Below are 23,433 nucleotides of genomic sequence, written 5' to 3'. Positions count from 1 at the left end.
GTCTGTCTGTCTGTCTGTCTGTCTGTCTGTCTGTCTGTCTGTCTGTCTGTCTGTCTGTCTGTCTGTCGTCTGTCGGTCGGTCGTCTGTCTGTCTGTCTGTCTGTCTGTCTGTAATTAATCTACAAAAAGTGATTGTGTCAGCGCTTTGAGTTACTGATATAAATAAACTCTTCTGTCTTATTTTTTGAACAAGGTGTAAAGTTGTACTTACATTTTGTGAATTATATTTCACCTTTTGTGGATCGACAAATCCACAGTAAATCACCTTTTCAATGCGTCTTTAAATGATTTTGAGGTTTTCAGTTGTCTTTTCATTGCAGCCTAGAAACAGGAAGCTTGAAATGTTTATTTGAAATCCAAAAGTAATTTAACATTCATGCTATTGATGAGTGAAGGTATGTTTTCGACTTTGTACCAAATATATTTTTGGTTGTGTTTTATTGTCTGTCTTTAGGCATCCAGGCAGAATGTCAGTGAGGGGCTTGGACCCCGCCTGTCCTACTTCAATAAAGCGTGAGCCCTCTAGCCCCAGCCCCAGCTCGCAGGGCGATGTCAGCCCACCTCATCCAAGTCCAGCTAGCTCCTCATCAGACACAAACTCCAGCTACGGTCCCCTAAACAAAGGCCTCAATCACAACAATGGGCTTGACTCTCCAAGCCTCTGTGGTCACACAACAGGCTTGGCCAATAATGGCGGAACAAACAGGTTGGTATTGAAATCAGTTTCAACTTATCTCACATGCCTAACACTACCCAAACCACCAGAATAATTTTTTTCTTCACTTGTCTACTTTGGTCCAGGAGGTTTGGGGAGGAAGAAGGTCCAGTGAAGTGTGAGTTCATGCTGGGCACTGTAGCAAAGCGGGTGTGTCTGGTGTGTGGTGACGTGGCCTCTGGCTATCACTATGGTGTGGCTTCCTGTGAGGCTTGCAAGGCCTTTTTCAAAAGGACCATCCAGGGTAAGTAACAAAAAAACCAACCCCCCTCCTTCATATTCATAGAGAAAGATGCTCAGTGTTATTGTGCATGACTGCTAATGCTTTCTGGCATCATATAAACCTGTTTTATGAGCAGCATGGCACAGATGGAGTTATACCCCAAGCTCTTGTTATGGTGTAAACAAGCCCCGATCGGTTCATTCATAGCTTCCGCCTCTTGCTTTGCAAACTGCAGAAAAGCTTTAAATAAAGATCTGTTTGCAAACAGCTGATGCATGGTTAAACTTGCAGGACATTGTGTGTACAGTCAACATGCTGGGGGTTGTGAAGCAGCAGGTAGCTGAGCTGCTAAGTGCTAAATGTATTGGCTTTGACTTCTTCTCCTTGGAGCTAAAAGTCAAAAGCCTACAGTGTGGGTGTTTTAAAGGGATTGTACTGCTCTGTATCGGCTCTGGGCCCAGGTCGAGGACCTGGTGTGCTGTGTCTCGTTAAGAGCTCTGGAAGTTGGCTGCCGCAGAGGAGTTCAAAGGGTAGACTTGAGCGGCTTTCAAATCGGACAGAGAGATCTGATGTTTGGCTCATCAGAAACTTCCTGTTTCTGATGGAGGCTGGCAGCTGAGATGGCCTATGCTGGCTAAATGCCACCAGGCTTAGCATTTAAGTAGCATTCAGTCACTTTAATCCATTTTTCCCCTTATAAACTTCTTTTGAGAATACATACAATTTTGTTTAATACTGCCTAGAAAACCAGTTCCATCCTCTCTCTCTATATATATATGAAAAAAATGCTGAAATAGTTTTTAGATGCATGAATACATTCCCTTAAAAAGTGGATTGGTAGAATTTAATTAAAAAGAAAAAAGTGATTTTTCTAGAAAGTTCTTATAGTAGGACAAAAAGCTTGTTGACCTTCATCTCATATTTTTAAATGCTCTTTGTCCCCTTCCAGGTAACATCGAGTACAGCTGCCCGGCATCAAACGAATGTGAAATCACCAAGAGAAGGAGAAAATCCTGCCAAGCCTGTCGATTTTTGAAGTGTCTGGCAGTGGGCATGTTGAGAGAAGGTCAGCTGTACATCAAAAATGATTTACTCTTAACTTGGCTGTAATAGATCTTGTGGAAAAGTGGAAAAAAAAAGTTTTAGTCCTATTCTTTTATTTTCTGACATAGAGAATACTAGCACTGCTCCAACTGCACTTTATGATTACTAGTTATTTTCCTACAACCTAATCTGTTAAACCTGTAAAGATCTAAATTATAGTTGTCTTATCTTCCAAGATAATATATTATAAGGTGGGTGTGTAGATTCTCTTGTATGTGGAATAATTCCAGGATTAAACAATAAGTAACAGGCCTGTTGACTGTTCAGTCGTGCCGCTCTTTGTTGAGTGGAGCCTCCAAAATAGCTTCTGGACTTTAGCCAGTTTGTGAAGGACTGTTAGCAACACTCCAGCACCTAGAGAGATATTTGGAAGGAAGCTGAGAAAGTTTCTCTATCGTAGTGCCTTCACAAGCCCAGTCACTGCTCTGGGATGACTATGCGTGTTAAAAGTGGTAGTAAGTGAAGCAAATTATTTGATGAGGAACTTTAATAGATTTATGGCTTAAGGAACCGGACCTTATGCTAAGATTATTAGCTGTCTTGCATGATGGGACAATTTAGCTCCCATTGGATCTGGTGCATAACGTGGATAAGAATAAAAAAAAAAATTGTTGAACTTTATCTCAAAACATCAGATAATTTGTTAAAACTTCAATAAATATTGGTGTTGCAACGGGACATATCATTTTGGATAAATAAAGATTGAAAAATAATCCTTAATCTGAGCCCTATTTAAAATCCAGATTTATTCCAAAAGCTTTTTTTGATGGCTTTTTTATGACCTGCTTTCTACTATAAAGCTCTGTCACATCGGGCTAAATATTTCAAATGGGTCTGTGCACATGCCGCAGATAGTCTCCTTTAGTCTCCCTGTGCGCCTGCTGCCTGGTGACATATTGTTGTCCAGATTTAGAAGTGACTCAGAGAGGAAAACATTAGCAGCCTCCTACTGTACCGGCCACTTGTCTCCTGCTGTGTGCAGCTTTGTAGAGTTAGCAAAGAGGAGGGAGGAGATAAAACACCTGAGAGTAGAATACGGAGCGTTAATGTTGAGCCGTTTGATCTCAGGACAAATCAGTGACTTCTTAGGTGAAATAAAAGGCTGTCGGTTTATTCTGATGTGACTTTATGATAAACAAATTCCTGTAAATTGTAGGTTATGAAGTATCTTGATCCTCGTCTACATTTTTGAACACAGAGGACATAATAGACCAGGATGATTGTTAAAAAACGTATCTGCTGCTGTCAACTTTATTTAGAATCAACCTTTTTTTTTATTAGTGACTAAAATCAAAATAAACCAATCCTTTTTTAGTTCAGTTTTTAATACTAAAGTTATATTTATTTGCTAAATGCTTAAATAATTTGCAAATAACCGTGACAAATACTGCCATATCATCCATCTTTGAAGATTTGGAATGGACTTTGTAAAGGAATTTTATAACAAATTATTTCACTTCTAAAGTCTGACATGAATTGGCTTCCTTTGAAAAGGTGCAACTAACCCACCAAAAGTTATGACTCAAACTAGAGGTTATAAACCTTTTATATGGAGAAAGTTACAGCTCAGTTTGTTCTGTAACTTTCCGGTTCTGCTATTCATTGTGAAGCAGCTTTAGATTTATCTCCAAAGGAAATGTTCGCTAATTCATTTTGAAGGTGAACAGAAATGAAAGGAATTGATTGGCAAGCCCCAGATGTTTTGGATATAAGAAGGGATTTATGATCTCCTGTATGGACTGTAATATGCAACAGCATTTTCAAGCTGCAGCTGCATTCTTTTGTTTATCTTTAATCACCTCACTTATATCTAAGGTGGTGTGTTTTTCTCAGTGCCATTTTTTTCTATATTAGCGGCTTTTAATAGGGTAGAGGCATCAACAGCATCCCTCCTCTTTCGGCCCTTTGCTTTCCCCTCCTGCCTCATAAATTCCTCCAGATGCCTTGTGGGATTCCTGGACCTCCGTGAAACGCGAACTGGCCCTCGTAACTTCTGTCGTAAGCACCCTCGTAACGCGCTTCATCGTATCTCGTAATGCTCCTCTTCCCCCTGGAGAGGCCGCAGTAAACTGAGACAGAGGGAGCAGTGAGGTTTAATGAGGAGAGTCAGAGCCATATTAAATGAGCAGCTTAAAGACATATAGACCCCAGCCAGAATTTGATTGAGCCCCGTCTAGGTAGCCGTTTCCACAAAGGCTTCCACTTCCTTAGGACACTAAAACCCTGTATGTTATTCTAATAAAAACACTGTAAAAAAGGTGGAGGTTTTAATACAAAAATGAAATCCTTATTCTTTATATTCTTTATAGCTTAAGATAGAATTATAAGATTAAAGAAATAAGTCAGTTGGGGAACAATACTGTCTCTAAGCTTCCTCCATTTGTAGTTGCATGAAAGTTGCACAACTAGACATAAATGGTTCAGACCTTGCTGATTGCTTTCCTTTTTGATCATTTAAAAAAGAAGCTATCTGCTGCATAACAGATGCCACTGAGGGGATTTGGTGTTTGTGGGGCTGCCAGAATAAAGCAACTAACTTCAATGTCTTTTTCTTTTTAATTATACATAGTAAGATGTCACAAAGAAGTCCATAACTGTAAAGGGAAAAAAAACAGATAAATAGTTTTACATATAAAGATCTTAAGGTTTGACATAATTTGCATCCAGCCTGTCTGAGTCAGTACTTTTGAAATCAGGACATGTCATTTCCGATCATTTCTTTTTGTAGAATAGCTCAGACTCATTGAAACTTGATGCAGATCTTCTGCAAACAGTCATTTTCAAGTCTTTCTGTCTTGGGAATCACATATGGAATGTGACTAGTTTATTTTAACAATCAGTATGCTTCGATTAAAGCTATTCTATTCCAGCGTTTGCTGGATGTTTAAGGTTGTTTTCATTCTGGAAGAGGAGCCTCTGCTCCCCCTGTGTTCCCATATTATGACGCTACCACCATGTTTTTCACTTACTGCTGTATGTTGACGAAGGCAAACATTGTTGGTTCTCTTCCACATGTAGCATTTTGTATATAGCCGGGACATTTCAGTTTTAGTCACCTCCTTCCACATGTTTGCTATGTACCCTACCAGAGCTGTGGCCTGTCAGTTTCGAAGGATGTCCATATCTTTGTGGGTTTACAGTCCTTCCATACTTCTCTATTTTTGGATGATTGTTTGAACAACGTCCTGAAATATGCCTTAAGCGGGAGATTGTTTTATAACCAAATTCTTCACAACTTTATCTCAGATCCATTTTTTTTTTTTTACTATGCTGTTTGTTCCTTAATGTTCTTAAATAAACCTCTGAGTTTACACTGAAGTCAGACACAGAGGTAAACTTTTAAATAATTAGATGAGTTTTGAAGGGCAGTCACAAAAGTGGAAAGTAATTTTATTTTATTTTCACCACTTTGCCTTACTTTATGTTGCTCTGCCACATAAAATCCCAACAAAATCCACACAAATTAGTAATAACATTGTGAAAAATAGCCAAAAAGGTTGTATATATGTGCGATATTGTACGATACCTCTGCACCATTGATAGATGTGTCACTATATCTGAGATGCGTGGGATTGTTTGTGGTGAGGACATGGAGGCCGTAGTGATGGAGGTGAAAAAACCGGCTAAACTAGATGAGAGGATGCTGTGGGGCCTTTTTCTGGACCTGTAAAGCTTTCCATGTGGAAATGCTGTAAAGACGTAGCTGTGTGATAAACGAGGCTGTCTTTATCGAACGCTGATGGCCAGCCCAGAAGAACAGAGAGGTAGTGTGTGTGTTTGTCTCTCCCTCTTGTTATCCACCAAAGCTATTCTTGGCCTTTTAGTTGTCAGCACATTCCAATATGAAACATTATACTTAGTTTTGACATTATCTTTTCTCCAAAGCTGAACACAAACAAATACACTTGATCAAAACTTAGTTTGCCTGTAAATGAAGTTTCTAGCAAAGCTAATCCATTTTAAGCTTTTGATATTTTATATCCCCTTTCTATATCCAAAATTAGACTAATTATTTTACATTAAAGAGCTAACATTTGTCCTGTTGCTGTAGCTTGTTAGTCTTCACCGCTTTAAGGGCAGAGGAGCAGCTATAAGTTTTGTATTACAAATTCCCTCCAACCTTTTGCAAACAGCTTGAACAAAAAAACTTTCTAGGGAAGATGAGGGAACTGAATGCACTGCTAGGTCCTTTGTTATATCCTTATAGAGGGGCTTCTCTGGTGCCCTGGGGAAACTGACTTCCTGTTTTAAATAAAAATGTCAGAATTAAAGAAAAAAGGAGAAAAGAAATTGACCCTATAATGCTTAAAGGCACATTATGAAGTGAAACAAAATCTACAAAAAAAAAAAAAAAAAAACAGTTTCCATGTAGAGTTTTAATTCCTTTATTTTACATGCTAATAAATGTATGCCAACTTTGACCAATACGATGCAACCAGCTTGGTTTTCATCTGGGTCATTGTCTGCTACTCTGTTTTACCTTAACAAGCTGAGCAAACTGCTCTCCACCAATCAGTGCTGTCGTCAGGCCTCTAAAGGGAAATAACATCATTGTCCAAAAAGGTACGGTAAATCAAATGGATAGAAAGGGGAAGGGACCATCAGAAAATGAGGAAAATGTAGAGAAAAGTTGTGAATTGGCACTATGTAAATAAACTGAATTTGTACAGTAAGTAAGAAGAATAATAGACACCAGATAGATTCCAGCTGGTTAGGTTATTGATAGGAAGGGATTTATTGTAATAAAAACCATAAGGGATTACTAGAAAGGAAGTGGCAGCCTGCAATCACATACATTTTCCTCCATATACTTTTTTTGTTTCAAATCTCTCTCAGAAAAAATATCGACCACAGCCAACAAATATACAAAAAGCAAAAAAAAAAAGCTTAAAGCACCTTTTTAGATCCTGTGCATGGTTGCTATGGGAGAAATGGTTTTGCATCTTATTCAAGTTTTAATTTGCAGAACTTATATCAATCACTTCTGTGACAGGTATTTGTTTCTGTATTACTGGGTTCCAGTAATATGACTACAGTAACCATGGCTACTTTCTATGGTTTGACTGCTTACGGACATAACCAACAAAAAAAAACCCCAGCTAAATTGAAATACTATTTCCTCTCGAATAATTTCTACCAAAATGCATTGTTTAAACAGCAATCTTCCACATATTAAATGCTTTAGAATTTAAATTTGACAAAAATAAGTTTAGAATGATTAGATTAAAAATTCCAGTGTTCCCTTAATTTCAATCTAGCAGGTTTATTCAGCTTCTGTGGGATCAATCTATTTGGGAAAAAGCTTAAATCAAGCAACTGTTTCCATGTAAAAGTCTTAACCTCCTCCTATAAATTTCAAAGACCCTAAACCCTTTTTATTCTCATGTCTTTCTTTGCACAGTTGACTTGCAGCTAGCTTATATCTCTTTTTACTACTTGTTTTTCTTGATTAGTGATTAGAGGTCATTTTTTTCACTGGTTTCCATTTAATTTATCTCTTTGCCAACTGGTTGTCTTATTTTGCACCTACATGCCATTTCTCCATTTCTTCTTTCATACCTGTAAATAAACTTTTATGCACCAAAGCTCTGCATACCAGTTTATTTCTCTTGGTAGTGTGGTATCGCTGGAGATAAATAATCACAAAACCAGTTAGACCAACAAATAGTTTTATTTAGTTACATATCATTTATAGCTGCAAGGAGGGACTTCTAAAAGCTTTGTTATATATTTTAAGTTGATCAGTATATAATTTGTATCCATCCCTGACTTCCCATTTTGTCTTAAAGGAAAAGTCCGGTCATATTCAGAATTTTTGAAAGTACCTTAAGTATGAAATTATTACATACTGTCCAATAAATGTTTTTAATTAAGATAATTTTCATTTAAATGTGCTTTACTGGAAACATCCATGTTTCTCAAAGAACACTACTGTAACCTACCGGTTTGTGACGTCACGGTGCGGTATCGGCTGTTGATCAAGTCCCAGTGCTGCATCTGGTGTTTGTCACAATGCGCTATTATCCAAGTCATCTTGAAAACATTCTTCTTCGAAATGTTGGATACATATTACAGTACATGTTCTTTCTCTGGCAAATCATCCCTTTTCAATTTGGCAATCTAACGATGAACCCATGGTGGATCATGAATCGGAAAGATGAAATAACTCACTTTTTTTCAACTTTACCCAATGTATCACAACATCCAACTGTCATGCACGTGGGCATTGCCAGTTTAACTATAGCTCTTGTGAATTTAAATAGTGAATTCCTCTCAAAATCTTAAATAATTGTTGTTAATTGCTGGGGTGTCTAGTAGTTCCCATTGATTTTGCTTCTAAAGCGGGGAGAATGGCGATAGGCTTACCGCACAGTGACATCACTGCCGGAAGATGTCAGAAGTGAGGTGTTACCATATTTGGGTAAAAATGGCCGGTCTTGGACTCAGTGATCGCGACAAAAATTGTTTTTATTTTTTTACTGATTAATGCTAAATTCATTAAATCACACAAACGTATTAGTTTTAGGTATAAATAATGATCCATTGATTATTCCTTGCTAACCGGACTTTTCCTTTGACATAAGACCTCTCCCTTTGCTGCCCTTCAAAATGGAAAAGACAAGAGAATATGGTGCTAAAGTTAGGCCAATGTGTTTATCTTTATGAGTCAGGAAATATGTACAAGAAAACAACTACTTAACTTTGTTTCAAATAACTGGAAGGATGACAAATGAGGAGCTGTTTGTCCTGTCATCATGTCTGTAATTATAAAGGTCATATTGTTAGCCTGAAGTGAAAAACACGGCATCTTTTATTGGAAATCCTGCTAATACCTGGACTGACATGAATTGTTGCAGTCTAACATTTGACACAAGAAACCAATGATTAAAATAAATACAAAAAAAACTAACTGAACCATTTCTTCACATCTTCATTTTGGACCCGTCACTCAGAGACACAATGCTTTAAAAATCCGTAGTTTCAAAATGGGTTCTTCAGGAATAATAAAGATAATACATTTTATTCTCCAACCAGCATATTTCCTGTTAAATGTGCTTCATTGTCATAAAGGTTGTGGGCCACATTCTCATACCCACACTGTTATGGACAATCCTCTCTTGCATTTAATGCCTGTTCATGGGACATTAACTGATAAAGCATCAAATCAAATTTATTGTTATAGTAATGGCAGACATATAAAATAAGACAAAATAGCTTTACAAGGCTATAGCTTGAATGAATAAAACCCCACAAATCTTTACATGCCTGATTAAGTAGACAGGGTGATATAGTCTTGCTCTCTTAACTGTTGCATGCTCTGAAAAATATCTGTAGAAGTCAGAATGATAAGTTAAAGGGATAGGGGAATAGTACTGGGGGTGTCAAAAAGAGTAGATAAAAGCCTATGTGTGTCTCTTGCAGAGGTTATTATAAATCTATTCAGGTACACTATGTCTGTTTAGACGTTCAGACCAAGAAACCCAACACCACTACTGAAGGCTTCCTGAGTCACATTCACACCCCTGCATAAAGCATTTTCTCTGCAGTTGTTGAGGCTCACAGTATGCCTGTTCCTCCTCTGTGAACATGACCAGCCTCTCTCACGCACACACACCTAAATCTCCATCATCACGTTGTCGCAGTGCTTGTTAAGATGAGCATTTGTCACCGGCCCCTGCAAGTTTTTTTGGGTGTCGTGTTACAGGATGCATGCTGTCACTCCAACATTTGGCCCGTCCCGTCCGGTCTCCTTGAAATCAACTGTACATATGGGCTGTTGACCCGACAACATCGCAATGGTTTACTGGGTTTAAGATGGGAGCCTTCCCCCTGAAAAGTTGCATCAATGTCAAAACACTTTATTTGTTTTGTAAAGGTGGAATTCATAGGTCATCCTGAATAGAGATTTACTTACAACATATATTTGGATAATTTTAAATCAACTTTAATGACTAATTAGTTTGTTTTTGCTATTCAACTTAATTTAATTTTAATCTTGTTATTCTTTAAAAATGTGAGGAAACATCTGAAAAAGTAACTTCAATGAGTTTGAATTAGATATGCTACAATCAATGGTTAATTATTTTAGTATTTAGTTAAAAGCTAGGTTCAAATGCTATAATTGAAGTGTATATTTCTATAAATTATGATGGTTTTTACTGTTAAACGAGATATGGATCGAAAGTTTAGTGAAAGGAAAAGAGTGTGATAGAAAAGGACTAGTGTTGTTACAGCCTGGTGAGACAAAGCCAATTTTTGTGTAGTACCCGAAAAGAGTCTTAACTGAGGTTGTGAGAAAAAGGAATGGATGCTTGCTCAGTCCTAGAAAGTCCTAAATTTTACCTTTCATTTGAAAACTTACCATCCTTAAGTCTTGACAAAGACCAGAGGGGAATAGAACTCAAGGTGCTGGAGATGCAGTGTGAAATTTTTACAGGATGGCATGGATTGACATGCTCTCTGCTGGGGTTGGTCTAATGTTCTTTGTTTTTTTGTTTCTTATCACGAACTGCTGTCATGCTTGATTTAGATACACATGCATTTTTAGCTGGATGTTGGACTTATCCACACCCCTCTAAGTACCAATGGATGCTTTAAAGACCAGGGCATCCCTGTGATGATGAGAGACACAAGACATGCAGATGATCTAATGCCAACCCTTAAAGTAACCTGGACTACAGGCTGCAAGTTCATGCAGACAGATTTACTGTGCACACAGTGTTGTTCTATGAGGGCCTTTGTTGTTGTGTATTTGTGGTCTGACCAGGCAAAAATCGTCATTAACATCCTGTGATTGTTTATATATGTTGATATATATATAAAGCTGTAACTGGAGCGTGTAACAAAAGTAATTTCCCTCTGGGATCATTAAAGTATTTCTGATTCTGATTCTGATGTAGGCGTGCGTCTGGACCGGGTTCGAGGAGGCAGACAGAAGTACAAGAGGAGAATAGATGCTGAGAACAGCCCCTATCTACACCCGCAGAACAGCCTGCCACAGAAAAAAACACGTAAGTATAAGAAGAATGAGAGAGTTGTCCCTCCGTACTAATACAACCTTTAATTGTGACTGGAAGAGCGCCAGGTTTTTTTGTTTTTGTTTTAAGACTTTAAATTAAGCTAAAATTTCTTTTAAGCCTGGTAAACCATACTTAGTTACCCTGCTAACAAATTTTGATTTTTATATGAGGCTTTTTGAATTTATTCAGGACAGAACTTTCTCTTAAAATGTTGAAGAGTAATTATTTCTCCTTAAGAAGAGTATAAAAGCTTGCAAATCACTTTCCATAGCTGGAAAGTTGTTAAACTGCATCACTGATGCCATGTTGCCCTTACATCCATATTGAACAATCAGAAGAACTTGTGAGAAGGAGTGCAAGTTAAAGATTGCAGCAGACAGCTGTTACACAAAGGATAATGAGAAAGAAACAAAGCAGGAAATGTAGTATTATGTGATTTTAATAAACGTCTATTTGCAAATCAAACGATTTTGCATCAGCTATTGCATCTACTGTTGAACTACTGTTGTAACAGTATACAAACCCCATCTCTGCTGCTAAGCTCCCATTTGGTTATTTAGTGACAGTCAGCTGCTTTATTCACAGTACTGTTGAAATGGTCTAAAGCGTCCATCACTTATTGTCACAGGTTTCTGACGATTTATCTGGACTTTTGGTTGGATATCTATCTTCCAGTCTATTTTTTTTTCTTTTTTTGCTCTTTCATCCCAAAGATATGGTGCCTCTCTGTCCAGCTGTAATAAACTGGCTAAGAGGTAACTCCACAGCATTATGCTGCCACCACCATGCCTCAATGTAGGTACGGGGTGCACAGAGTACCTTCTCCCACGTTTGCTGCGTTGCCTACATGACCTGTGTTGAAGAACTGGAAATGGGACTACTTGAGTTTTTGTTGCCACTCTTCTAAAATCCACATTTATGAAGACAGACTTTACCACTCTTCACGTATCCCGATAAGTGCAGTTAAACGTTAATGTCTTGGTATGTAGGAAGGCCCTTCAGTTTTTATGTAGGGGTCTTGATTTATGTGACAGGGATTTCTTAGGTTGACCTAGATTGATACTTGTATTTTATTTTTATATGATCTTGGACCATTTGTTATTTTCACTAAGATTAATAAACTGTAAAATATGTCAAGATGGTGCACTGCCACGGGCTCTTTGGTAACAGTTTTAACGGTTAAAGCTGTACCCTCTGATGGTGACGGTTCCTTCTCATTGATATCCTTTGACTCTACCTATAAAGGTTTTTCATGGACGCACCTGTATCATCTTTATTCCTGTTTAACTGACTTCTTATTGAAATGTCTTTCTCCTATGAAGTTTTTTATTTTGTTCAGTTATCTCACTGAACATGTTTTAATGAATAAAAAAATCTTGCAGTAATGATAAACCTTTTCAGTTTTCGTAGATGCGGTTGAGAACAAGTTGGTGTCTCTGCTGCTAGTGGCCGAGCCAGAGAGCATCTTTGCCATGCCGGACCCCACCGTACCTGAGAGCGACATTAAGGCTCTGACCACCCTGTGCGACCTAGCTGACAGAGAGCTGGTGGTCAACATCGGCTGGGCCAAACACATACCAGGTATGAATCTCTCTCACTCATAGTTCTCCCACACAAACCCAGACACACACGTTAGGTCCACTAAGTCCCTAATCAGATCAGAGAAGGGATTGTTCTGACTTGTGGCTGCCAAGACAGGCTAAAAGAGAGGTGGGGGTGGGGGTGTGCGTTGTTATCTGTCAGTCATCCTCTATGTGTTCGTCTTTGCGTGTCAGCATGCTGTAAATTGTGTACCGTGCCCTTGCTGACCAAAGTGTTCCCACACCAACCAGATGACCAATGGCCACATGGAAGTTTTAATTTGTTTCCTGGGTAGCGGCCGCCTCCCTGTCAGGTCTGAATTACAGAAATCCTCCCGGCTCTTGGATCACACTGAGCTTTTCCTCCGTCACGGAAACAGCAGATGAGACATGCTGAGTTGTTTTACTTCTTTTAAATTTGGCTGAAAATGTGTCAGTCTGTTCTTGTTGCGTAGATAGAATAAAATCTTGGTAGACATCTGCTCCACAATGAGCATTGTGTGCAGCAGGGGTTTGTGTTGGGAACAGGATATTTCTAAAAGTCAGGAGCCTAGAGCGAAATGTGATGTTTCACAACATTCCATTTAGAAGGTTTTTAACTTTAATGGGGTCAGCAGCACTGCAGAGATCTAATATAGTTTAAGATGTATTTTTTTTACTCTAATCTCTTTTTAGGTTAAATTTGAATAGTGTAAAATGTTGCATTTATAAACTATGAAATTCATAAGATCTATTTGCTGAAGAAAAGCTGAAGCAATCTCTTTTTAACTGTTTTATTTATTAGGCTGTTTGCGAAAGAATCGATTTAATTTGCATCAATCCAAAACTCAAGCATAAATCTGCAGATAGACAATTACCCCATTTACACTACCCTTGAAAAACCGATCCATGCCGAGAGCGGTCCGAGCTTGGATCAGTTAACCAGACCTAGCTTGGTTCTGACGACCGTTTACACATCACGCTATCTCGGTTCCTCGACTCCTCGCCTCCTGGTGACGATCTGCGGTATTACTGCCAGTTTTGAAAGAGGAAATCAAGCAGTTGGTGGCGGTAATGCACCAAAAATTGTTTGCCAACCGCCATAAAACACAAGAAAAAGAAGACAAAGAAGGATGGAATCAAGCAAATAAAAATGGCGGCGCCTGTCACATTCAGAAAGTTATGTTTGAATATTATTGCTTTACTTCTGTGTTTGCGGAGGGTCAGGCGAAGACGGCAACCTTTCGTGGATTTACTTGAGAAAGTCGGCTTTTGGGTTGTTCTTTTTCTGTTTTGTATTGGTTGGCAAGCAACTTCCTGAGGGGCATTAGCGCCAACTACTGGAATGGAGTGTGAATCGGGATGTGTAGCCAGAGGGAGATGACGTGTTCTGCTCATGCTCTCTTGTTATCACAGAACCAAGCCAGGGAAAAACCGAGCCGAGACCACCTCTGGAACTGGTGTGCAGTTAGCGCGGTTCGGTTGTGTCTTGTTCGGTTCAGTTCAGTTTGCTTTCCATTTACCCACAATAAGTTATCTCAGTTACTGAGCTCGGACCAGTCTCGGCACAGTTTTTTAAGGATAGTGTAAATAGGGTAATAGAGTGATGTCCAGTTTGCTAACTGTTTGCTCAATTATCCATTTAAAAACCAACACTAGGGCCAAACACATGGTTAAACCTGGTCTCCTTAAATGCACCAGAAGGTCTAAATACTTCCATATTTAGTGGCATATGTTCACATTTTGGACATTTCTGGTGGTAAAACAGTGGAAACTTATAAAAGGAAGATTTTTTCCCCTCCTTTTTTTTTGTTAATTGTTCTCCGACTTTTTCTCTACTTTATCAGCAGTGTTATTCACACCCAAAACATCACTAGGAAAACACCTGGGCTCTTTGTTGATGTCTTGTCTCAGAATTGCTTACAAAACAAGCGAAACAGGTGTGTGAGTGTATGCGAGGGCTTCTTCTATACAGTATTTTCAGCTGCATCTTTTTCTACATCTTTGATCAAAGGCAGCCATTTAGTTGTTTATTCCTCATCTGCATTTCCATACTGTTGTTTTGGAAGAAATCCACCTCCTCCTTTTCACACCACCCCTCCAGCATTGTCTGCTCACTGTCCCCGACGCAAACAGATGGAGTCCGATTGACGGGTGTATATTTGTAGCCCCTTACCAGTTTAGCTGAGGGAGCAGAGGAGTGGGGAGCGGCGGCTGTAACCACAGCAGATACCCACCAGCGGGGTGAAGGAGAGGAGAAGGAAAGGACAGGAAGACATTTTTCATAAAGGTGTCAAACACATTTCTTTCAGCATTTTGAAATGCCACCAAAAATACATGAATTTTACAAAACCCATCAGACATGTCTGGAAAAGAATTCACATTTAACCTAAAGGTAAAGTTAAATAGGAACCAACATTTTTCTCCTCTTCAGGGTAACATAGCTTTTAACCCTCAGGTGTTCTTCACAGACTGATCATACTGAGGAATGTCCCCTTGTTTTGAACTGTTGTTTGAGATGGAAAATGTGATTACACCGTCACTGACGAAGCTGTTTCTCACTGAAACATTCATTAAAAACTGGAAAACTGGAAACTTCAGTGAGCAGCATTCTAGGAAACTGTCCATGTTGTCATTTTTCCGAGACTTGGATGAGTAGATCCAGACCAGTTTGACCAGCTAAAGCTGTAAAATCAGCTACTCTCTCTATGAAACTGGAGACATGCAGAGCAGTTAGCCTGAAACAGTCCTTACCAGGCAAAGACTGAACATGACTTTAAAGGTAGAAGCCTACAACGTTTTCTTATGCCTGGTTCTTTTACCCACAGTGACTGGAGTTTTCTCGAGGATACGGAGCGCTGTGCTCCACTCCCACACCTGTTTCTGTGCATTACTGCATCACCTGCTGTTAACAAACCACAACACATTTTCCTTTGCTTACAAAAAAGACAAATTTAGCTCTTAGAAAGGTTTTCTTGGAAAACATGGTCATTGTTTTGAAAACAGGAGGACACCACCTATTGTTCTCACCTGGCTGCAGGCTGGCTACCTGAGCAGACTAATTATCAACTATTTTCAGATTCTTTTATCGCTATTTCTGAGCAGAAAAACCTATTAGCCTACTTCAACACTACAAATAACAGAATTTATGGAGCGCTATTATCTAAGTCTTCTTTGTCTTTCAGCAGTTACAGGGTCTGCTGTTTTGCACAGAGAATAAAACAGTCTTAAGGTGGACAGCCACCTTGTGGTTGTCCAGAGCACAAATAAGCCCTGATGTCTTACATTTTGGTTTTAAGATTGAGGGAATCATTCTGACTAAAATTTGACAGTTTACAGAGACAGGGTGTGCTAGGCTGTCAGTAACCAGCTATCCTACAATTTAAATGCAACATATTGTTTCTGACACTTATTAAATTTATCTCAACTTTAATTGTAAAATAAAAAATGCATATCTTTATTACATACAACTCATTCATTCAGTATATTCACCTCAATAAATGCTTTTCTTTCGAGTGTCAGAAATTCATGGACATGTCATCATAAAGTTTCTGGCCAACGGACCTTTAATTCAGTTCAATTCAGTTTATTTAAATAGTGCCAATTCACAACGCACGTCATCTCAAGGCACTTTACAGTTCACCAGATCAAACAGTCAAATTGATCCAAAGTTTTTTCTCTAAGGAAAACCAGTTGATTGCATCGACTCATTGACTCGAAGGCAATCCCTCACACTAAGCATGCTTGTAGCGACAGTGGAGAGGAAAAACTCCCTTTAAACAGGATGAAACCTCCAGCAGAACAAGGCTCATTGTGAGCAGCCATCTGCCGAGGCCGACTGGGGTTCAAGGAGACAGAAGCAGAGATGCAAAAAGCAGCTGTAAAAAGTGGACCCGTTACAGGAAAAGCACAGCCAAGCAGACAAGCTCTGAGCCAGCTCCCATGTCAGAGGATGAAGAGAGCACATCCAGCCAGTCAGAGTCAGAGAAACAGGACTACACTGAAAAACAGGGTGATCTCCAACATCTTTTAACACAGGTGTTGATGGAAGCAGCACAGCTGATATTTCTCTCCAAGATGGAGTCACAGCCAAACAGGAACAGACCAGATGAAGCTACTATGAGAAACAGAAGAGAGAGCAGAACGTTAGAGACTGAACTAACAGATTCTGCAGAGTGGGAGAATAGAGATAGAATGAAGCAGAATGATGAAAAAGTCCTCCAAAAGTCTAAACCTATAGCAGGATAACTATAGAGATAGCTCAGGATAACCTGAGCCACTCTAACTATAAGCTTTATCAAAAAGGAAAGTTTTAAGCCTAGTCTTAAAAGTAGACAGGGTGTCTGCCTCACGGACTAGACTTGGTAGGATTCCCGTAGGCATCTGGAGTGCCACTTTTTTTCTCCAGTTCCCAAGCATGTTGTTTCAAAGTGCTAAAGGGTGCTAATGAGCTAAAGTTTTTCTTTTTCAAAGGGGCTGCTTTGTCTATAAAGTGAGGTGTTTTTAAACAGCAAATGTTTTGCAAAGAAACTTGTCTCATTTTTGTCCCATGAGTGAGGAAATATGGAAAATATAACAAACATATATTTTTTTTTATGATTGTTCTCACAGTTCTCACATTGTATATATATTTTCACAATTAAAGATAAATAATGCGACAATTTATAAAGTTATTTTAAATGAAGATTTACAAAGTCATTTAAGATGTGAGATTAAGCAAAGAAAAGAAGTGGCCAAAAGAGACTCAAACACAGAGAAAGGGCTGTTTAAATAATAGTCCGGCGCTACCTAGCAGCGTAATGGCCGTGTCACATCAGCTCTGGATGAGTGGCAGGACATGAAGCAGCCTTCATTGCTGGGAGAACCCGGGGTCCTGGGTGAAGTGTCCCAGCCCATGTGAGTTCTTTGCCCAGGGGGAGGTGAGTGTGATGGGGGACCACTGCCCTGGCTGCACCCACTCCTCTGTGTCGGCTCCTATCAGGCAGATTGACAGTGACGGGGTGTGAAGTCTGAGGGGCAAACTGGAAGATGAGCTGGCTAAAGACCAACTGGCCTCTTGGATTTTGGCCATTTTGAGTCTGCGATGCAGAGCTGGCTGCGGATGTGTGTGTTTGAGGGGACTGCTGGGTGACGACTGTGTTAACATGTGGTGATATAAACTAGCTGGACTTCTGTGTATTTGTCAAGCTAATTTCAAGGGTGGATTTGACATGTTTCTATAAGGAAAATGTTTTCATATTGGGTTGCAGGGCAAATAAATTCTTTTGCGAAGGGACTTAAAGAATATTTACAAGAGAACGCAAGAAGTAGTAACTTTCACTGAGGCTGTGCTGGGAAATACAACTCGAAAAAGAGAGAAAAAGAGATAAATCTTTAGTTATTTTGACTCTTTGGCCACATTGAACCTTTTAATTTTCCTTTTAAGCTCACTCTTTTTTGCATTTTAAAACGCATATTTAAAATCATAACAAAAAAGGATCCCACTTCCCTTTACGCCATTCATTCATTTCAAATATTATCTTAATTTAAGATTTAACTTATTCAATTTATCAATAACTGACTTGAGATCTTATCTAGCACAGACTTACATAGGTCCTTGTTTCTGATCGATGGCTCAGCTACAGAATTCTGATCCCTATCGACTAATGAAATTGTGCAGTGACGGCGTTTCCAATCTATCTGAGGCGAGCGTGGAAACCGGTGCTGGAGGCGCCACCACAGGAATTTAAAAGAGCCGTGGTTGCTGATAACAATCACGGATGGTATCAAAACTACAAACACCACTCCCTGCGTTCCCCTGCTCTTTAAAATCTTTTGTTTAATTACAGTAAACGAGTGTGTGTGTGTGTGTTAGGGTGTGTATGCAGGTTTATTTGGGGCAGTGAGAGGGTTTAATAAGCTTCAGTTAGTGGAATTGTCAACCGAAGTAGGTGCCGCTCCTTCTGTCCTTTCTTATGCCCTTTACTCAGTGCCCATTTCATATGTAAAATTATACAGCTGCGGGAACATATTGCACTATTAATAGAGATAGATATTTCACCACAGATACTATAACAAAGCTTCTCTCAGAGCCTTATCACTTGCAATGCTTGTCAAAATTGTATCCCGGTACAAACATGCCAGACAAACAATCTGTGAACCACTGCAGCCACCACTTTAAAAGTATTTTATTAGGATTATATGTGACGGACCAACATAAAATACATTGTTTTTTCTTTTGTAAAATAGCTCTGGATCGGTCAGATTGGAAAAGAACTGTATTCTAAGATCAAATAAGCTTCAAACTCTCAGGCTTGAAATTAGCTCTGGACTTTGCCACTCTGTGGTAAAAAAGGTGAATCTCCCGTTCAGTCTCAACATTTTTCTAACTTATAATAGGTGCTCTTTAGAAACTTCAAAGCATAAAGCCTTATTCATTCTCCAGCCACCTTTGGCCACCCTGTCTCTCACTAATGAAGATAGTCCACCCAAGATGTAGAACAAAAATTAATGTTTCATTCATATCCTTCGCGAAATTGATGTGTCCCCGACACATCGAAAAACATCGCCATGAGAAATGTGAAGCTCTATTTCACCATTTCGACAGACTATATTCGTGCAAAACCTAGATTGATACCAGGAGAGCTATATCTTGGAAGTTTTATGGATTTCCCTGAAGCCTGGTTTATACTTGACGCGTCATTTTAGCATGCATTCCCCTCTAATGGGCTGGATTTGTCCACACCCTGCCTCTAGGAATATTTGTAACCAGGCACAAAGTTTAAATGATAAAAAAAAAAACATGGCAGTGAGTGACACTCACACAGGTGGAGGTTTGCAAATCTAAACATCTATAGACATCCTATGAGTTGGGCATTAAATGATACCACGATCAACAGACTGTGAACAACAATCTGCTCAATCATATCCTAATCTTTCCCCATCAGACCTCATAAATGTGTTCTTTTGTTCGTCTCTTCTTCCAGGCTTCCCCACCCTTTCTTTAGCTGACCAGATGAGTCTCCTGCAGAGTGGCTGGATGGAGATCTTGATCCTTCGAGTGGTGTTTCGCTCACTCGCCACCGAAGACAAACTAGTTTATGCCGAAGACTACGTCATGGATGAAGAACAGTCCAAACTGGCCGGGCTGTTTGACTTGAACAATGCAATACTGCAGCTGGTGAAGAAGTACAAAAGCATGGGGCTGGAAAAGGAGGAGTTTGTTCTTCTCAAGGCCATTGCTCTCGCAAACTCAGGTACTACATAAGATTTATTTAAGAATCTGGTTTGTTTTGTTGTTTCTTTTTACTCAATCTTCTTTACCTTTAGATTCCATGCAAATTGAGGACTCAGAGGCAGTTCAGAGGCTTCAAGATGTCCTTCACGGAGCTCTGCAGGACTATGAGGCCACCCACCACCCTGAGGACTGTCGGCGTGCTGGAAAGCTGATCATGACTCTCCCTCTTCTCCGTCAGACGTCCGCCCGTGCCGTCCAGCATTTCTGCAGCATCAAGCAGGATGGCCGAGTACCTATGCACAAACTTTTCCTGGAACTCCTGGAGGCCAAAGCTTGATCAGAAACAGATCTTTCTGCTACTCTGTGACCTCAGAGGTTCAACACGAAATGAAGCAAAGCTTACTGGTGAATAGTGGGTTCTTGACTGTGTCTACTTGTCCATTTTAGCTCGCGACCCCAACATAGCGACTGAAACCTGATTTTTGTTCATATAAGAAGAGTCAATTTGGCTTAAGTGTGCTAACCGGACGACATACGTATGGGAGAAATGGCTTAAAAGCAGAATAGCGCCTTCTTTAGATACGTACAGTTATATGCCAAACCTTATTTCTTTAATGTTATTTTAATAAAACACTCGATACTTGAAGATCCTTCTGGATTGCTTTGCTAATCTTGAAGCCTGTAAAATCTGCATCCTAGTGGTTTAGAGAACATTTATGACTTTTAAGACTTTTTTTTTTTTTGCTTTGTTGTATAGTAGATATGTACTGTTAGTCTTGCCAAAGAGTAAAGACTCCTTATTATTGCGTTATGCCAGCAGTTGTCCGTGATATTTTAATGTGGCCTATGAAATGTTTCTGCTCCCTTGCTTTATTGTACTGCAAAAATATCTATTTCCACACATGATGGAGGTATTATTATTATTAATATTAATAATATTTCACCAGGTAATTTCAGGGAAAGAGTACTTATCTTCCTAATGCAACTGTACTGCAGCAAATTGATATTTATTTATTTGTGGCTCTGTTATTTTTATTTATAAACGGGCTACTGTAGCTAGATTTTTTTTCTTTTGTAAAGATTTCTAATTAATATGATTGTAAGGTCATTTTTTTACTAGCTTCTCTCTGCTGTACCACTGATAACTGACACCAGATCATGATGTTACCATAGAAATGGAGTCTGTGCTTGAGTATCATAGAGTTGTGCAGAACACTAATGTGACTCCTTGTTTAACAAACAATAAAAGGGATGCCATGATGTAGAATTCAATCCTGAAGTTTACATGTTGGGTTCACGTGGGGCTTTTAATGATTTATATCAACTGTTTTTGGTATTTCTTTAATCAGATTGATAATATGGCTCTTTACTTTAATGATTTTTAGACTTTAGAATAGTTTTGAAATTATGGGAGCTTTGATCTAATCCAAACAAGCTGAAATAAATGCATAAGATCAAACTAATGTTTCCGGGGCAGTTGAACCACAGGCTTGTTGTAGCCATCAACAAGCGTCTGGTCTAATAATATTTGACCTCTCTTCATGTCAAAGTTACCAGAGCTCATTTAAATTTCCCGCTTTTCCAGCCCAGACTTGACTATTAAACATAATCCTCAACTTTTTAACATGAATGAGGTTGGGCTTCTTATTAGCCTCTTTTATTCGCTCTCAGTCCAAATGTGTTTGGATCCATGGCCCTGCTAAAACACCAAACCATGTCCAAGTTTAAACCATCTAGCTAATTCGTTATGACCCAAATATTTTGTTATTGAACTTACTTTCTGCACTTTACCGGTACGACTGGCTGTGAAGCAGCCATTCGGTATAACTGCAGATGTTTGGCATGTTTGATGGGCTTGATTTGGGAGCAGGGAATAGATCTTTTTGTCCCGACCCACTCAGACTATGTTGATGTTAGACTAGATGGCTCAAAGGGTTTTTTCCTGATCAGCCTAGCGCCCAGTTTGGTTGAAATTGTTAAAAATACATTGGAAATGTATCCTCTTCGTGGCAGTCATGAATAATATTTAAATAAGATGGACTATTTCTGAAAGGAAGACTTTTTAAACATGCATCTAAAGCTTTTGATTGGTTGGACTCCACATCGTGCTATGGTGTATTTACCCAGTATGGGTTTGAAAAAATATACAGTTGATTCAAATGTGTGTGTACGCAACTGTTGGTTTCAGAAAGCTTGGGTTTTATGCACTGGAGTAATAACATTTTAAACGAATCTTTAAAAGACTGAACTTCACCTTTAAGTTTATGTAATTTTGACCAGAACTGTAGATCTGTAATTAGGGAAGCAAGTTGATGTCTTTTTCTATACTAGAAGTCTGTGTTTAGGATCAATTGTATGCACTGATTTCATTTTAGCCATAATGTTTTGGGGAACCTGGTGGTGGCACTCTGTTTATCTGCTAGCGTGTGTTTGTTGTGTGAAGAGTCTTCCGCCACACGTAGAATGAAGGCGAGGTTGGCTCGGATCTAATGTCAGATAGCACCAACATGATGGTCGCTTCTAAATGTTAATCCTGTAAGATTTGCTGTTTGAACATCATGTCTTATACCAACAGAGGTGTTTTACAGATGTGTTTCTTTTGTTCATCCCTGCAAGAGTTGAGCTGTGCTGTTTCATTCTCAGGTGGATTCTTGGGCAATAAAGACGATCCCCTTAATGCAAAGCTCATAATATCTGAGTGTCTTCTTCCTCAATAAAAGCCAAGATGGGTTTGAAGCGAATTCATAAAGAGCTGGTAAGTGGGGGCAGTCTTTTCTGCTCGGCCTGACAATGAACTCTTATTTCCATGTTCGGCCCATTATGGCACATTTAGGCCATCTAAGCCCAGTTGGATGGAGATTTATAATTAACAGCAGTAATGTAATGAAGTCGAATAGTGGGCCCAAAGAGAGAAATAAAGCTGGCCGTCAGCTGCCTGTTGAGCTTAATAGAGGAAGAGGCAGCCAATTCATCGTTTGTCATACAGCTATACTGGGAAAAAAAAACACATCTAAGCTTTCCATTTCAGCTGCAATATATATATATATATATATATATATATATATATATAGAGGATGGTTTTGAGTGATAGAAAAAAAATATTCACATCCTTGTTTTTACCTGCTGAAATTCCCTTTTGTTAAAATGTTGAAGGCTCTGAGCAATTCAGGTCAAGATGGAGAATTTTTCACCAAATCAGCTGTCAGTAAGTGAGTTAGCCGTCTTGAATGATGTATTCCCACATGGCCCCGTGTAAATGGGTTAGTATGTGTCGGTTGGCCGTGTTGCCCAGACACCTCTGCTGATGGATGAGGCCTCCAGAGGAGATGGGCTGTAAAAAAAAAGGCTGATTCTGGCACTCAAGGGTGAGATCACTTCCTCGATAAAAAAGCATTGTCCCGAATCATCACAGCAAGGTATGAATGCTGATTAGGGTATTAGATGGTGGATCGCTGCGCTGTGAAAATAAATCAAATGAGGTGAGGCTTAATGTGGGAGGGGGTCTCCGATACGGAGCAATGATGGCTGGGATTATGCACTGGTGGATACGGGATCAAAAACTGTCACCTATTTGGTTTTTCATGGTTTCCTTGTTT

The 23,433-nt window shown here is 39.2% G+C and overlaps 1 protein-coding gene across 4 annotated transcripts in view; it reads left to right on the top strand.

The window, feature by feature from the left end:
- LOC107094466 (estrogen-related receptor gamma-like) overlaps window positions 1–20,218 on the top strand; it is a 39,727-nt gene extending 19,509 nt beyond the window's left edge. For all 4 annotated transcript variants that reach the window (XM_015390064.1, XM_015390063.1, XM_015390062.1 and 1 more), the window contains 7 exons: window positions 455–706; window positions 802–959; window positions 1,888–2,004; window positions 10,943–11,053; window positions 12,464–12,643; window positions 19,587–19,856; window positions 19,930–20,218. In XM_015390064.1, coding sequence (XP_015245550.1) covers window positions 468–706; window positions 802–959; window positions 1,888–2,004; window positions 10,943–11,053; window positions 12,464–12,643; window positions 19,587–19,856; window positions 19,930–20,174 — 1,320 coding nt within the window. In that variant the 5' untranslated portion in view covers window positions 455–467 and the 3' untranslated portion in view covers window positions 20,175–20,218. The remainder of the gene's footprint in view (window positions 1–454; window positions 707–801; window positions 960–1,887; window positions 2,005–10,942; window positions 11,054–12,463; window positions 12,644–19,586; window positions 19,857–19,929) is intronic.
- Window positions 20,219–23,433: the final 3,215 nt, after the last annotated feature.

The sequence above is a fragment of the Cyprinodon variegatus genome, unplaced genomic scaffold (genome assembly GCF_000732505.1).
Source record: "Cyprinodon variegatus isolate N-32 unplaced genomic scaffold, C_variegatus-1.0 Scaffold485, whole genome shotgun sequence".
In the NCBI taxonomy this organism is placed as follows: domain Eukaryota; kingdom Metazoa; phylum Chordata; class Actinopteri; order Cyprinodontiformes; family Cyprinodontidae; genus Cyprinodon; species Cyprinodon variegatus.
This window is presented reverse-complemented; position numbering and strand designations above follow the sequence as displayed.